Source organism: Chelonoidis abingdonii, chromosome 5 (genome assembly GCF_003597395.2).
Source record: "Chelonoidis abingdonii isolate Lonesome George chromosome 5, CheloAbing_2.0, whole genome shotgun sequence".
Taxonomy (NCBI): domain Eukaryota; kingdom Metazoa; phylum Chordata; order Testudines; family Testudinidae; genus Chelonoidis; species Chelonoidis abingdonii.
This window is the reverse complement of record NC_133773.1, coordinates 91,867,046-91,883,135: the sequence shown is the minus strand read 5'-3', so window position 1 is coordinate 91,883,135 and position 16,090 is coordinate 91,867,046. Positions and strand designations below refer to the sequence as shown.

The window sequence follows — 16,090 nt, the reverse complement described above, 5'->3', positions numbered from 1 at the left end:
AACTGTGATGCTTGCCCTTGATTGGAGATTAGAATATGGCTATTATTGTGCTTCTACATGATAAATGAAAGATTTTAAGTATTCCCTGATGTGACACATAAGGCTTTGTGGCATCTGAAGTGAAAAATGGCCTTTTTAAAATTTACTAAATATGAATTTCCATGATAGATTGCACCATCCAATAACACATTTTGGTTTAAAAGTAAATTAAATATTTCAAAAGTTGTTAAAGCTGCACTTATATGATAAACATGTTTCAATGTATTTACATATCAGATATGGCAAATATTATGTTTATCAAGTAAAAAAATGTAAAAGATGTATTACTTAATAGTGGAAGGACTATAAAGACCTTAATATTGTAAGTTTGTACATGAACCTAAGTTAACTAGCAAATTTAGATAAATGACTGCTGAAATAAATTTAAGGTGATACACTTTTTTTGTGAACTGCATTAGAATCTTGTTTCTGTGACCATTTACTATGTTCTTTGGAACAGTCATTTATAGATAAAGCTCATTTTTTGTTTTAAAAATAAAAATGTAAACAAAAACACTCTGTCTCTTCTCATCTAATGCCATCAAATGGGTTCGTTTAAAAAAAGTAGGGGGGAAAAGCTGCAAAAAATTTCACATGCACACACAAATTATGAGGAAAGGTTCCACAAATGCAGATTAAAGGCTCAAATTCTTTCATGACCTCACTCAGTTATGAGCAAGTATTATTGCTGAGGACATGGTTAATTCACAAGCAATCCCAAAAGACTACTAACAGAAACACTTGTGATGTGAGTAATGCTGATACGCAGCGGTATACAATGAAAAATGCATAGGATAGCAAAGGAAGGGGAAGTAAGAGATGGTTTGTCAAGAGAAAAGAAGAGGCAATCTGAAAAAGGAAAATGAAAAACATGGCTAAGAATTTGACTATAACATGTTTTGTTGAGCAATTATACAAATATTTTCCCATTATGATTGATTGTCCCAATGGAACCACATATGAGAGACAACAATGGATCAAATGGAGTCCCTGAAGACAACAGATTTACACTAACAGTGAATTTAGCTCAGTCAGATTAATTCAAGATGAGATTTCAGCTTTAATTCTGCACTTCAGATATATGAAAAAATCTATTTTACAGAAATTCAAAGATCAGGTGGAGGGAGTATGGATATTTACTTGAATACGGACACTGTCTCAGGACATAAATGGGATAAAATGCTCAATGATGGTGAACTTTTTCACCTGTGATCCACAAGTGCTTGTCAAATTTGGAGCCAAGGGGGAATAACCCCCCAGACCTCTGAAGAACCGAGCAGAGACTATTCCTTAGGTGCTCAGATAAGAGGGTGGGTGGCTCTGTAAAACACTTGTGGGTATGTCTTCATCACAGAGTTAGCCTGGGCTCTAGCCTAGGTATCACCCAACCTCCCTTCCGTACACTTCTAACCCAAGCCTAAGAGTGCTTTAACGCCGAGTGACAGCACGGCTGAGGGTATAGGCTTGACCTTAGGTTTCACTCCAGCTCTGGCTAGTAACCTATTTACAATGCCATGTACATGCAGGCTAATCAAGCCTGGGTTCTGTTACTCTCCAGTCCTATTCCACAATTCCACCTGGGTTGTGCATTCTTGTCTATGTCTTCTCTTCTGCACTGAACTTACTTTTACTGGATCAGCATTTTACCCCATGTTTGCCAGCTCATTTTCGGAAGCATTTCCACAGCAATTGAACAGATGTCATCCAAGAAATCCTCCTTTCTGTGCTGCCCATTAGCCAGAGGCTGACGCCAGCCTTCTGGTAAAACTGTGGTGTGACATCAGTAAAACTCAAATTTGGGGAAGTGTCCCCAAAATAATAATTTTATATTCAGTTGACAGGAAAGAAAGAGAGGCAGAAAAGCCAGTCAGGTACATTACAAATCAATTTACAGTTTCCAGTCTGTATTCCCTGATGGTATTCTCATTAAAAGTTATTGCTGCCAAACACTGTTGGCTTTTACCTTCAGAACTGTCTGTGCTAATAAAAAGTAAGTCCAGTTGGAAGTTATTTACATAAAGTATTGTTCTCACATCACTACCATGGACAGCAGTTCCTGCTTGGGGGGAGGGGAGGGGGAAGAGAGCCCCCTTTGAATGACTTCATAGAGCAATCCAGTTTCATGCCCCACCAAGAACCACAGGCTATCCCACCAGAAATCCATTCAAGTACACAGGCCAGTACAGCATCACTGTGGACTCTTTAATACAGGTCTGGCACAGGTAGCAATTTGCAATGGGGATGCTCCGCAACTGCTGGACTAATCCTGGCTAACTTTGCAGAGAAGACATCCCCTAAAATAGACTCAAGTGGGTGTATCTTACATGATTGGATTTCTATTAATAAGGGGAAGGAGGTGGCAGGCAGTGGTAGTCCTCATTATCTTAGTTTCTCCAAGGAAACACTCTTTAACAGAGAGTAATATGAGTCCCTCTACTAGATAACAAGGAGGAAAAAATATGGTCAATCACTGCCATTTAAAGATCCAGTCAATCCACTTCTTTCTTAGTAGTAATACAGTCAAGTATTAATATCATCTCCAGTCCATTTAATACAAATGTTTTTTCCATGTTACAAATAATTTAGCAGATGCATCTACTTCAGATCTGTCTATCACAATGTATTCCCCAGGAATCCATCATAATAATACCTGAGCACTAATTTATATTACATGATTGATGATTAATTGACATTAAGTGATTTCCTGTTTAATGTCAATAAAAAAATCATTAGCTCCCTGATCTAAACAGAACTTCATGTCAATAATTTTATATGATGCCAAAAATATGCAAGCGATGATCTGCTAGAAGAAGAAGGATTTTATTTTTTCCTTTGTTTCCCCAGGGAAAAAAAATTGGGAAATTCCACTTAATGGAAAATATACTACTGGCAAACTGTTATAATAAGGTCTTATTGTGCAACTATGGGAGCTGAGAACAAGTCAAAGCACAGAGTTTGGGAAAATTCAGTGACAGACACACAAAAATAAGCATCCTTGAGGTCTATGGAGTGAAGGAAATGCTCCAGAAACCAGAAGAGCAGAATGGAACGGAGGATTTTCCAGCTGGAAATAAATCCAGCAAATTCAATTTCTGAAGTGGTTTAAGTCCAGGATGGGCCAAAATCTTTCCAACTTGTTTGGGACCAAAACAGACTAGGACCAACAAATCTCTAGCCTTGCTCCTACAAAGAGATTATCACAATAGACTTTAGGAAGCCCCATGTTGGAATTTCCAGTGAGGACTTGCCTATGAGAGATTTCCAGAGCTTGTCTATGAGAAAAAATTATAAACCAGGCTGTCTCTCTAAATATAAAAGGAATACAACAAGGGACAGAGTGTAGATGTTTCCTTGTGTAATCTCCTCTCGAGCCCAGATATCTGAACAAATCCCTAGCAAACGGTAAACAAATTAGTAGGGGCTGTCCTTCAAAAGGTGTTTGGGGAGACTAAGAGGAAATTAATCATATCCGTAACGCTTTTAGTGAGTCTTATAAGGTTACCCCAGGCTTAAAAGAGCCTCTGCAAAAAGATAAAAAAGTGCTGTGACAGGAGAAGGTTGTGGGCCTGAGTGAGAAGGACCTACAATGCTGAAACAGAAGATATGCAAGAGAGAACTCTTTGGCTACCTTCTCTAGGTCTTCTCCAAATAGCACTTCTCTGAAGGAGAAAGCTGCTCTAACAAGGCAGTAGCCGTTTAAGAACATAAGAATGGCCGCACTGGGTCAGACCAAAGGTCCATCTAGCCTAGCATGTGTCTACTGACAGTGGCCAATGTCAGGTGCCCCAGAGGGAGTGAAGCTAACAGGCAATGATCAAGTGATCTCTCTCCTGCCATCCGTCTCCATCCTCTGACAAACAGAAGCTAGGGACACCATTTTTTACCATTCCTGGCTAATAGCCATTCATGGACATAGCCACCATGAATTTATCCAGTTCCCTTTTAAACATTGTTATAGTCCCAGCCTTCACAACCTCCTCAGATAAGGAGTTCCACAAGTTGACTGTACATTATGTGAAGAAGAACTTCCCTTTATTTGTTTTAAACCTGCTACCTATTAATTTCATTTGGTGACCCCTAGTTCTTGTATTATGGGAATAAGTAAATAACTTTTCCTTATCCACTTTCTATCCATCCAACAATCCCTCAAGACCATTGAGCAACTTATCTGCGCGAATAAAATCAATTGCCCAAATTAAACATCCATCATAACATGCCCTCCATATACCTTATCAGTCTAGTCTTAAAGCCCGATAAGCTCTTTTGCCCCACTTACTTCCCTCGGAAGGCTGTTCCAGAAACTTCACTCCCTAATGGTTAAGAACCTTCGACTAATTTCAATCTATAACCCTAATATCCAGTTGTACCCATTCGTCCTCATGCCTACTTCTTCGATTAGTTTAGCTCTCCAAATTTTGATTTTAAATTTCAACACATTTCAGGAGCTTCTAACAAAGTAGCTGATGCACTCTTCTTGTGAGAGTTTCCAGAAACACTGATTAAATTTGTTCTTAAAATGTAGGAAGTCTTGTAGTTTACTCTTAGTAGTATATGTAAAAGTGCATGTGTTGTATATAATTGTTTATTCTAAAAGTTCTCGAAAGAAATCACCGCCAGTGACATTTCCACTGTCTGCGATTTGGGGAGTGAGTCATAAACAGATAGCTAAGGGTTAATGTCTCTTTCACCTGGAAAAGGGTTAACTAACAACACCTGACCAGAGACCAATCAGGAACAAGATACTTCAAATCTATGGAGGAAGCCTTTGTTTGTGTTTTTGTGGTTTGCTTTGTTCTCTCTGAGTGCTGAAAGGGACTAACGTGCCAACAGGTTTCTTGCCATCTCCGCTGCTACAGTCTCTTATATATTCAGATAGTGAGTATTGAGTAAAAAGGTGGTTATAGTCTTTTGATTAGTTTCTGTATTTGCAACTTATATCTGGCTGGTAGAGTTTTAATGTGTATTTGGCTGAAAGTATTTTAAATTGCTATTTCGCTGAGGAGGCTTTTTCACATTTTCCTATAAGCTAAAAGACCCGTGTAATATTCCATCTTGAATTTACAGTGATTATTTTTACTCTTTCTGTCTTTTATTAAAAGCTTTTTCTTTTAAAATACCGAACTGATTTTTTTCCTCTGGTTCAGGCTGAGGTATTGAGTCTGTACTCACCAGGGAAGTGGTGGGAGACAGGGAGAAAGAAGGGAGGGGGAAAAGGGGAATCCCTTTGTTTAGATTCACGGAGCTTGAATCTGTCTCTCTCTCCTAGTGTACCCAGGGTGGGAAAGATCTGGGAGGAGGAAGAAAGGAGGGGGAAGGGAAATGGTTTATTCCCCTTTGTTGTGAGACTCAAGGAATTTGGGTCTTGGGGTCCCCAGGGAAGGTTTTTGGGGGGACCAGAGTGCCCCAAAACACTATATATTTTTGGGTGGTGGCAGCTTGTCATATCTAAGCTGGTAATTAAGCTTAGAGGAATTCATGCTAGTACCTCATTTTTTGGACTCTAAGGTTCAGATTGGGGATAAAATACTATGACATGTTCATACTGATATTACTAGATTTATCCACTGCATTTAATACTACTGATTATAAAGTGTTGTTGACTCATCCCCAGACTCCAGGAGGAGTGCATGGCATTGCCCTTAAATGGCTTCCCTCTTTTCTCTCCGATTTTGAAGAATGTCACATTGGGCTGTTGCTATTCTTCCTCCAGGGTGCACTCATGTGGAGTTCATATAGGGTCCCAACATGTCCCCTCTCCTATTAAAAATGTATGTGGGGCTATAGGAAGGGATAGTGATAACATGTAATTGTGATGCCTTCAGTACACACACAAGACCCATCTGTTTCCTTCTCTTCTCAGCCAGATGATACAGTTGTGTACCTTTAGCCAATGCCTGGATGAACATGAGTATGGGTGAGAGTGAGTGGACTAAGGCTCACAGAATGGTCTTATCCTAAACTTACTGATGTCAGTAGGAGTCTTTCCATTGATTTTAACATGCTTTGGGGAAGATCTTCAATTTATATTATACAGAGGGAACATTGATGGGTTAGGGAATATGGTGAGGATGATGTCTGTTTGAGGCTACTTGTATTTATAACTTGAGAGCCTGGTTAGATTCCCAGTTGTTGAATAGGCAGGGTAACTTTCTTTTATTTGCATCAGGCTAGGAAACAGCAACCTTTTCTTTTGGATGTGCACTTCACTATGATTCATGTCCTCGTTGTGTAAGATTAGACTACTGTAATGTGCTCTATTTGTGACTACATCTTAAATCCACCAGGTGCTGAATGCGGTGCATAATGCAGCAGCACACGATTTGTTGTGTATAATTTGATACAATTGCTGTCCTCAATTTATATCCACTCATATCAGCAGGTAGTCTGGTGGCAATATGCAGAACCCCAGAAGATTTAAGAATGTTATTGACTTGTGAAATCACATGCCACTGCTAGGAATATACATAAATTTGTCCCATTTTTCTAATGATTGTGGATGGTGGTCCCTTACTCACACGATCATTTTCCTCAGAGGAATTCCTTATGCTCAGCCCCTCACAAAATGAAACACAGCAGTGTATTTTCCCTGCCTGAATTATTTCATTACCTATTGCATAGCACCATCTGGCGGTCATTTTTCTATCTGTAATATGGAATTGTATTTTTCTTAAATAAATTTATAATAAGCCAGAATTAGAGCTTATTTGTTGAGAGGTGTGTGATCTAGTAGTTTGATCACAGGCCTTCCCAGGATCTAATCTGAACAGACACTAATTGCTACTCATAGACTCATAGGTCAGAAGGGACCAATATGATCATCTAGTCTGACCTCCTGCACAAAGCAGGCCACAGAACCCTACCCATCCACTTCTATACAACCCCTAACCTATGTCCGAGATATTGAAGTCTTCAAATTGTGGTTTGAAGACCTCAAGCTGCAGAGATTCCACCAGCAAGCGACCCATGCCCCACGCTGCAGAGGAAGGCGAAAAACCTCCAGGGCCTCTGCCAATCTGCCCTGGAGGAAAATTCCTTCCCGACCCCAAATATGGCAATCAGCTAAACCCTGAGCATGTGAGCAAGCCATTTAACTTCTCTGTCTCAATTTCCCCACCTGTAAAAAGAGAATACTACTACTTGTCTCCCTCTCACACTGTTGTTGAAAAGATTAGACAGTAGGTTAAAGTCTACTCACAGTCTCATTAGCATTAATTCAAAGTACCTCAATTGAGCTAAAATAGCATGATTTGGCCCAATGTCAGTAAAGTAGTATGGATATGAAGAGTGCTCTTTGAATGTTAATTACTTTTACTGAAGGCATAATAGTTATCATTTTTAGAACCTTTAACAGATACGTTGCATCCCATGATGAGCTCAGAGCCTGAGGCAAATAGGAAGAAAAAAAGCTCCCCACCAAAGGGTGTTACTGTTACTCGAATAATATACTGTAAGTCACAGCCATGTAATGCTCAGCTCAGCAACCATAATCGATGTCGTGGAAGTGTTTCTACTCATCAGTGATGGAATGCCACAGCTTGGGAGTGCAAATCCACCTGATATATCACCACCTCATTGGGGGAAGAGGAGAAGATGTCTGTGGGGTAGCATCCTCATCAGCCCTATTCTGCTGCTCCTCTAAAGATTCCTCCTGTGACAGAGATGTGGAGGAACACGAAGAGCAGATAATTGCTGCCTCTGGCACTCCCCAGGGTATAGCGGGGTGCTCTGGAGAACTGTTGCTGATAAGCAGCCCACAGATCCCAATATGGCAACTGAGGAAGGCCATACAGAAAAGGAGGTATCCAAGATTAGATGAAGGTTTCTAACCATTAGAGGAGTGAAGTTCTGGAACAGCCTTCCGAGGGGTGTAGTGGGGGCAAAAGACATATCTGGCTTTAAGACTAAGCTTGATAAGTTTATGGAAGGGATGGTATGATAGGATAGTTTAATTTTGGCAATTGATCTTGGATTATCAGCAGATAAGTCTGCTCAATGGTCTGTGATGGGATATGGGAATCGTTGGATGGGATGGGCTTTGAAGTTGCTGCAGAGAGTTCTTTCCTTGAGTGCTGGTCTGGTGAGTCTTGCCACATGCTCAGGGTGTAGCTGATCGCCCATGTTTGGGGTCATGGAAGGAACTTTCCTCCGAGGGCAATTGCTAAGAGCTCCTAGAGATTTCTTCGCCTTCCTCTCCAGGGGGGTGACATTGGAGCATGGGTCACTTGCTGGTGGACTCTCTGCAGCTTGAGGTCTTCAAACCACAATTTGAAGACTTCAATATCTCGGACATAGGTTAGGGGTTGTTACAGAAGTAGATGGGTAGGGTTCTGTGGCCTGCTTTATGCAGGAGGTCAGACTAGATGATTATATTGGTCCCTTCTGACCTATGAGTCTATGAGTCTATTAGTCATACCAGGAAGTCTAAAGAGGGACTTGAGTCTGCCTGTGTCTTGAAGTTTCTCTCTCAGAAAAGATCTCGGAGAGGGAACTCCGAGTTGGTAATCACCTGAGCCTCACATGGAAATCAGAGTCAGAGAAGTTATGCTCCTCTTAGCCTATGGGAGGGCCAGTCAGGGGTGGGTTTTAGGCAAGTTGTCTGTCCTTTCTAGTGGGTACTGGGGAGCAAGACTGTACCGGAGAATGATGTGATACTGGCGACAGATGAAGCTCCAATACGAAGAGTCTTCTGCACCCATAAGCAGAGGGGACTCAGAATCAAAGACAAATAAGTCCCTGGATAATCTAAACTCCTGTGGTACCAGGTGAATCTGTGCAGAAACCGGGTGAGGCCTGGCAGTGAGAACTAGTGGTACTGATGATGACTTTGGCTTCAATGGCATTGGTCAATCCGTTTGTGATTTCACCTTGGGTATGGTAGATAACATGGAAGAAGCAGAGGCTGCAGCCAGTAACAGCTTCTTCAAAACAGAGTCCTTAGAGACCCTAGCACCACGATCCTAGCTGGCTGGTACCAGGGCTGGCTTGAGTATCAAGCGATGCTGAGTACACTGTGACTTAGAAGTATCTGAAACCTTAGATGAGGAGGGGTCCTCAGTACCAGGAGAACTTTGAGCCTCAGCAGTACCCTTTTGGGGATGTGAGATCTCTGGAACTGCAGGTCTCTGTGGTGGCCTAGGCACCCATTTCTCTCTGACAGGATCTGGAGCTCCTCTTTCTGGAAGTCTTGGTACTATCTTCCATGGTTCTTCCTGCAAAGATCTAATGGGTGAGCTGACTGCAGAGGCTACAGGGTCATTGTGTTCACTGGAAAACTGCTATATAGGGGGTATTAGGGCCTGGGTCAGAGGCAGATCAAAGGGAGTGCACCATAATTAGAAGTCCAAGCTTTATCTCCCTGTTCTTTCTAGACCTACTCATAAACCCTGAACAAATTTTACACTTAGATGGAACATAGGTAATCCCCTAAGCAGTGGATAAAGTGAGAGTGACTGCACTAACTGGGGTAGGATCCCAACAAGTAAGGCAAGGTACAAATCCAGGTATTTAGGTATAACCCAAGATGGCCTCCTCCTCCAAAGGAAGGAGAAACATTGGGGAAGTGGGAGTTTCCTGAAGAAGTCTCCTCTCAAAGAAACCTGCTAATATGGATAAAAACTAGAAAGAGCTAAATGGCAAAAGCTAAAACCAAAAATAGTTAAACAAGAATAACTATTCCCTAAGGTAAACTAGCTAAGAAGATGCACTGCAAAACACTCCGTCTCAGGCCAAGACTGTTGAAAACGAACTGATGGCAGTTTGTCCAACATGGCTCTGTATATCCTTGTTATAGGGCACAAGGCTAGCTAGGGTGCATGTGCAGACTGAATGGGCACTGTTACCAAACGTTTCCAATCAAAAGCACACGGCACATATGCACACCGAAAAGTGGAACACCTACAGGGACATTACTTGAAGAAGAACAATACAAGGAGAGGGGGAGAACAAGCATAATTTATTCTGGAGAAAATGGAAAATAAAACAGTAATGTCCTCAAACAAACACATTTTGGAAAGACTGGTCACACACTACTGCCTACAAAATGAGCATCTGACAGGTAAAGCAGCTCATATTGCCAAAAATACATTCAAAGCAATAGACCAGAAGTTCTCAAACTGTGGTCCGCGGACCACCAGTGGTCTGCATGCTACATTCAGGTGGTCCGCGGATAGTTCCCTATAAGGTACACATCTGGGTGGCCACACAGGAGAGAATGAAGGGCCACCCACCTAATTAGTGGAGCCTCACAGAAGTGGCTCCACTAATTAGGTGCCTGAACCCTGGAGAAGATGCACATGTAAGGTGAGGTTGTGGCCGGGGGGGGAACACAGGGTACGTGCGAGGGGGCAGTGGGGTGAGAAAAGGGGATGGGGTGAATTTGAGATGTGCAGGGCTGCGGCAGCCAGAGAAAGAGGCAAATTTTTCCAGCTACAGGGCTGTGGCTGCTGGGAGAGACCCCCCCTCCTTCCCAGACCCAGCTCGGAGGCTGTTGCGGTAGGGGAGAAAGGAAGAGACACCTCCCCGTTTCCTGCCCCCTGCTGCCCAGCCCCAGGTCAGGGGCTACCGCAGCGGGAGAGAGAGAGCACATCCATCGCATTAGAAATGTAACACTACTGATATTAAATTATGAGTTGTGGGCTTTTATTTGTAGAACAAAAAAACATTACACCTCTATCCCAATATAACACTGTACTTGGGAGCCAAAAAAATCTTACCACGTTATAGGTGAAACCGCATTATATCAAACTTGTTTGATCCACCGGAGTGTGCAGCCCCGCCTGCCTGGAGCACTGCTTTACCGTGTTATATCCGAATTCGTGTTATATCAGGTCGCATGATATCGGGGTAGAGGTGCATTAATAAGGTTTTTTTATATAGTGCTTTTATCCAAAGCGCTTTACAATAATTAGCTAACGGTACAAACAACATTTGGAAAGATCATTAAGTGTTCTGCTGAGATCCTCAGCAATTTTCAAGTGCTCTGTGAAAAAAAGAGTTTGAGAACCACTGCAATAGACAAAGCCAAAAGATTATATTTATTTTGGAATGAAATTAAAAACAAATGTTTTTAAACAATGGAGGGGCCTATTGAATAAAACCTTCCAGAATTTCATTTTGGAGTCAGTATTTTATATTCAGTCAAATGAGTTGAAACTGCTGAACATTCTCTGTGTTGCCAAACCAGCATTTGCCATACAATTTTGCAAAGTGTACAATACTAATAACTAGCCTCTATACAAGCAAGACTATATTTCAAGGTCTAGCAGGGGCCTAGTAATGACAATATGAAAAGAAGACAGATAAATGATGTTGCTAATGCATAGTCCTTCCTGCAATTAGCCAAAGTAAATGGTGATTCAAACAGTAGTTTAAGTTACACACATGGGTGGAAGTGGGTCAGAAAGCAGGCATGGGTAGGAACTGATATTCAAATATGGCCAATTTTGCACACTCAGTGAATGCCCGATTAGTGCAGGATAGATTGCTTTATCATTTAAACCCATTAAGGTCAGGTCTACACAGAAAATTGCACCAGTTTAACTAAAGGTGTGAAGTTAAGGCGATTTAGTTAAGCCAATGAAAAACCATGTCTGAACTTTCTTAATTCAATTTACTACTACCTTATATTGGTTTAGTTTGCGTTGACAAATTTACAGGCACAAGCTAAACCAAAATAATCATCTTAAAACCAATATACGTGTAACTACACAGGGGTTTGTACAAGTTTAACTAGATCAATTACAATCCAACTTTAATTAAACTGATGCAACTTGTGTTTTTGGAGCTAACACTTTTTTCCTGATCCACATGTAACTTTAGTCACCAATCAGTTTATTCCAGACAATTCCATGGGAGTAGTGCCACCTTACATCAGAGATAAAATTTGTCTCAATATGTGGATGGATCCATAAGAATATTTATCAGCACCCCCTGTCTGTCATTTAAGGCCTGGTCCAAAGCCCACGGGAGTCAGTGGAAAGACTCAAATTAACTCCAATGCACTTTAGATCAGACTCAATTCATATAAATGCCAACAGGAGAAAAAAAAGTCAAAAAACATAGTGTTTTATGAAACTCTCATGACACAGTTGAACTGAGTCAGATACAATTGAATTCCAGACATCCTCACTACTTCATCTCCAATATCCAACATTTAGGGAAAGAAATTTTACCTTAGGAAGTTACACGTTGCACGGTATTGTTCATGTAGTAAATCTGAAAGAATACAATCAAAATCCTACAACAAAAGAGAGAGAAATGTACATCTGAAAACAATATGCAACTGGAAACAAAGTATCAGTATCCATTAAACTAGATACAAACTGATGACAGGTTTCAGAAAGTCTTAATTAATGAATATTTTCTTGTTTGAAGATCTTGATTTTGCAAAAGGTTATGTCTATACAAGGGGAGTGCTTTACTAGTATAGGAATACCAGTATATTTCACCAGCAAAGCCTTTTATTGTGGACACAGTTCAAAGTCAAAGCTGTATTTTGCACAATATAACAGAACCATCCCACAAACATGCCACACATACTGTGTACCAGTAAAAGCACAGTTTGGCCTAAGTGCATCTACACTATAGACTTCTGCCAGCACAGCTATGTCAGTCAGGGATCACCTCTCAGCATCCCTGACCGACGCTGCTGTGCTGACAGATGTCTGTAGTGTACACCTAGCTGTAGGGCCAGAATTTTAAAAGTACCATTACGAGCTGGGTGAAACCTTGTTATAGGTTGCGTTAAAACCTTGTTCATAGTGATGTGTGAATGAGATCCCCATGTAAGAGAGCTGTAAGATACAGCTAAGGGTCCATACCTAAAACAAAGCCTAATAGAGTCTGCCAGAAACTAGCGCCAGGTGGGTGGAGGGTCGGACTGGTTATTTTGATCAGGTGGGTGTATAGGAGAACACACAAACTGAGGTGAGGACAGACAAAAACAGAGACAGAGGCACAGGCAAAAAGTTAGAAAGCCAAACAGTGGCCTGTAAGCATAGTGTGTCCCTGGAAAAAGCTAGAAGGAGAGTTTTTCAGTCTGTTGGCTAAAGGGGTTTGGGGCTGTAAACAAAAAACCTGCTCCTTTTGTTCTTGATTCCTTCTGTGTTCAGAAACACAGAAGTTTGTACCTTTTTTTTGGTAAATAAACAGAACTGCATTACAGAAATACCTATCACTAATTTCTACTCCCAGCTAGAACACCCCAAGGCCCCAAAATGTTCTATCCACTTGGGTTGAAAAAAGGCAACAGTGTTTAGGCACCTGAAGATGCAGTTGGAGTCCTAATGGGATTTTCAAAATCACCTATCTGCATTTGTAGGTACTTAAATACCTTAAAAAACCTTGCCTTTAGGTACGTGGTTAATCTTGTGCACTCTGAGTAATCCCAATTTCAACAGGACTATTCAGAGTGGTCAAAAATAATCATATGCCTAAATTTTCACAGGATCAGTCTAAAAGGCCAGAGCACACGGCATAAGGACAAGACAAGACATATACTTTTTTTATGCTGTACCCACATTGCTAGTTTTCAGTATGCTGAAGATTTTGGCATCTGGGGGGAATGAAAGGCAATTTGGGATTGTGGGATAATTATATTAGATGTATATTTCTGTTTAAATCACTGGAATTGAAACACAATATTAAAGAGATTAGGTAGATAGAGGTAATATCTTTTATTGGACCAACTTCTGTTAGTGGAAGGTACAATCTTTTAAACTATCACAGAGAAGCAGAGCTCTGTGTAGCTTGAAAGTTTGTATCTTTCACCAACAGAAGTTGATCCAATAAAAGATATTATCACACCCACTTTGCCTCTTTCATATTCTGGGACCAACACAGTTACAACACCCACCACTACAAACAAACAGACAATATTGACTTCAAGTATAATTCTTATGTTCCAGAAATCAACCATTGAGATGAATGGGGCAGTTCACACCTCTTAGGCTTTTATTGTAGACTCTCTTCAGACTCACAAATACAGTACTGCATCAGTTTACACACTTCATATTTTCAAGGTGCTAGAAAGTTTTTGAAAATAAATGAAAACTTAGGGGATTTTTAGCACAAGTCTGCTGAAAAAGGCAGGCAACCTGTGTGTTCTGCAGCTGTATAATACATAGGGTCATACATAAAGCTACTGTACATAAGTGAAGATATATATATGACCTTTCTGTGCACCTCATGATGCATTTTGCATTATCTGTCTATTTAGATTATAAACTCCTCAGGAAGAATTGTCTCTTGTTCAGCAGTCAGTGTTTAACAATAATAAACAATATAAATAATACAGAAAAGGAAATCTCAGTAAATCCTCTTAGAACCACATTTGTTAAGTATATATATATATATATATATATTTAAATCCTATGGAATGCAAAGAGTCAATTACCTGTGGTGGAATGAAAAAATGCATTATTGTAACACATAGTTCTTATATGATGCTTTACATTTTCAAATGCTGTATAAACATTAAGATCCCCAGACACCCCTAAATCCAAGAGTCTCTAAATGACATGAGTCTGCACTCAGAAACTTTTCTCTTCATTCTTCCACTGGGGCCATGAGAGGTTGCACTTCTACAGAAATGGCAAAGGGAGAGGTCCGCACATCTAATGAGATCTCGAGACAGCCACCAAAGGCCTGGGTCATCTCCTTAGATGCCCTGGCTCTTGGTTACCTGTAACCCACTGACAGCATGAATCTGATGTTACTTTGGGCTGTGTCAAACAGCATGGCTCCTTAACTCTCCTTCAGATGTTGAAAGGATCAGAATGTGGATAGGGAATATACTGAAGATTATGCTGACTGAATCAGCATTAACTTGTGCTCGTTTGCCCTTCCATGTGTTTGAGGGTGGCACAATGGAGGTATGCATGAAAACCACCTCCAAAACTTGCTCCCTCCTATTTCATCCCCCACACACAGAGCCTACATTCTTCTAAATGGCTTACATGGGGTTGTGAGAAAGAGAGAGCATGTTACGGAGCCGACAATCCCACCATTGCACCAGGTCAAATTCCCCTTTGCTTTCATAAAGGGACGGGAGCATTGGATCTTAACTAATTCATCCTCCAACCTCAATGATGTAGGGAAGAACTATTTCCATTTTACAGATGATGAAATGGGCACAGAGAGGTTAAGTGATTTGTCTAAGACACAGCGAATCCGCGTTAGGGCCATGGCTAGAATTTGGCTCCATTAGAACAAGCTGCCTCTCATTATCGCTTCATTCATAATAACAATCCTGTGCATGCTTTTATTTTTAACATACCCCACAAATAGTTAGACTGACATTTCGCTTAATATCCTTTGTATCAAATACATTTAAATGAGAGATGTGGTCTACGCACAAGAGTAAAGGTTCATCTACATACAAAGGGGATCCCAAACAACTAAAATGGTTTTAATTCAGACAATTATTTATGTCAGTTCAAGTCTGTGTGTGGACACTCTTATTCTGGAATAAGACCACCCTTTTCAATTTATATTATGTCATTTTTGTAAATTTTATTCTGGAATATGGTTGTCCACACACACTGACTTGCACCATCATAACTAAAGGTTGCATCTGACAAAGCGGGTATTCACCCACAAAAGCTCATGCTCCAATATGTCTGCTAGTCTATAAGGTGCCACAGGACTCTTTGCTGCTTTTACAGATCCAGACTAACATGGCTACCCCTCTGATACATAACTGAAGGTGTGGATTAGAACATAAACTAACCTTCCATGCTAGGGATTCCTAAACTCAAACTCTGTCTCTGACTATAGTTTTCTCTATAACCTTGGGCAAGTCATTTCACCTTTGTCTCAGCTTTTCCATCTGTATAATGGAGACAATAATTACCTGCCAGCAAGACCGGCTCCAGGCACTAGCTTATCGAGCAGGTGCTTGGGGCGGCAACTCCGGAGCAGGGTGGCACTTTCAGGTATTTGCCGGCAATTCAGCAGAGGGTCCCTCACTCCTGCTTGGAGAGAAGGACCTCCTGCTGAATTGCCGCAGATCGCAATCGCAGCTTCTTTTTTTTTTTTTTTTGGTGCTTGGGGG

The 16,090-nt window shown here is 40.9% G+C and overlaps 1 protein-coding gene across 1 annotated transcript in view; it reads right to left on the bottom strand.

Moving 5' to 3' along the window:
* The window catches only part of LOC116826253 (uncharacterized), a 76,824-nt gene that overhangs the window by 17,284 nt on the left and 43,450 nt on the right, over nucleotides 1–16,090 (bottom strand). The window contains exon 9 of the mRNA XM_075066747.1: nucleotides 12,210–12,274. Coding sequence (XP_074922848.1) covers nucleotides 12,210–12,274 — 65 coding nt within the window. The remainder of the gene's footprint in view (nucleotides 1–12,209; nucleotides 12,275–16,090) is intronic.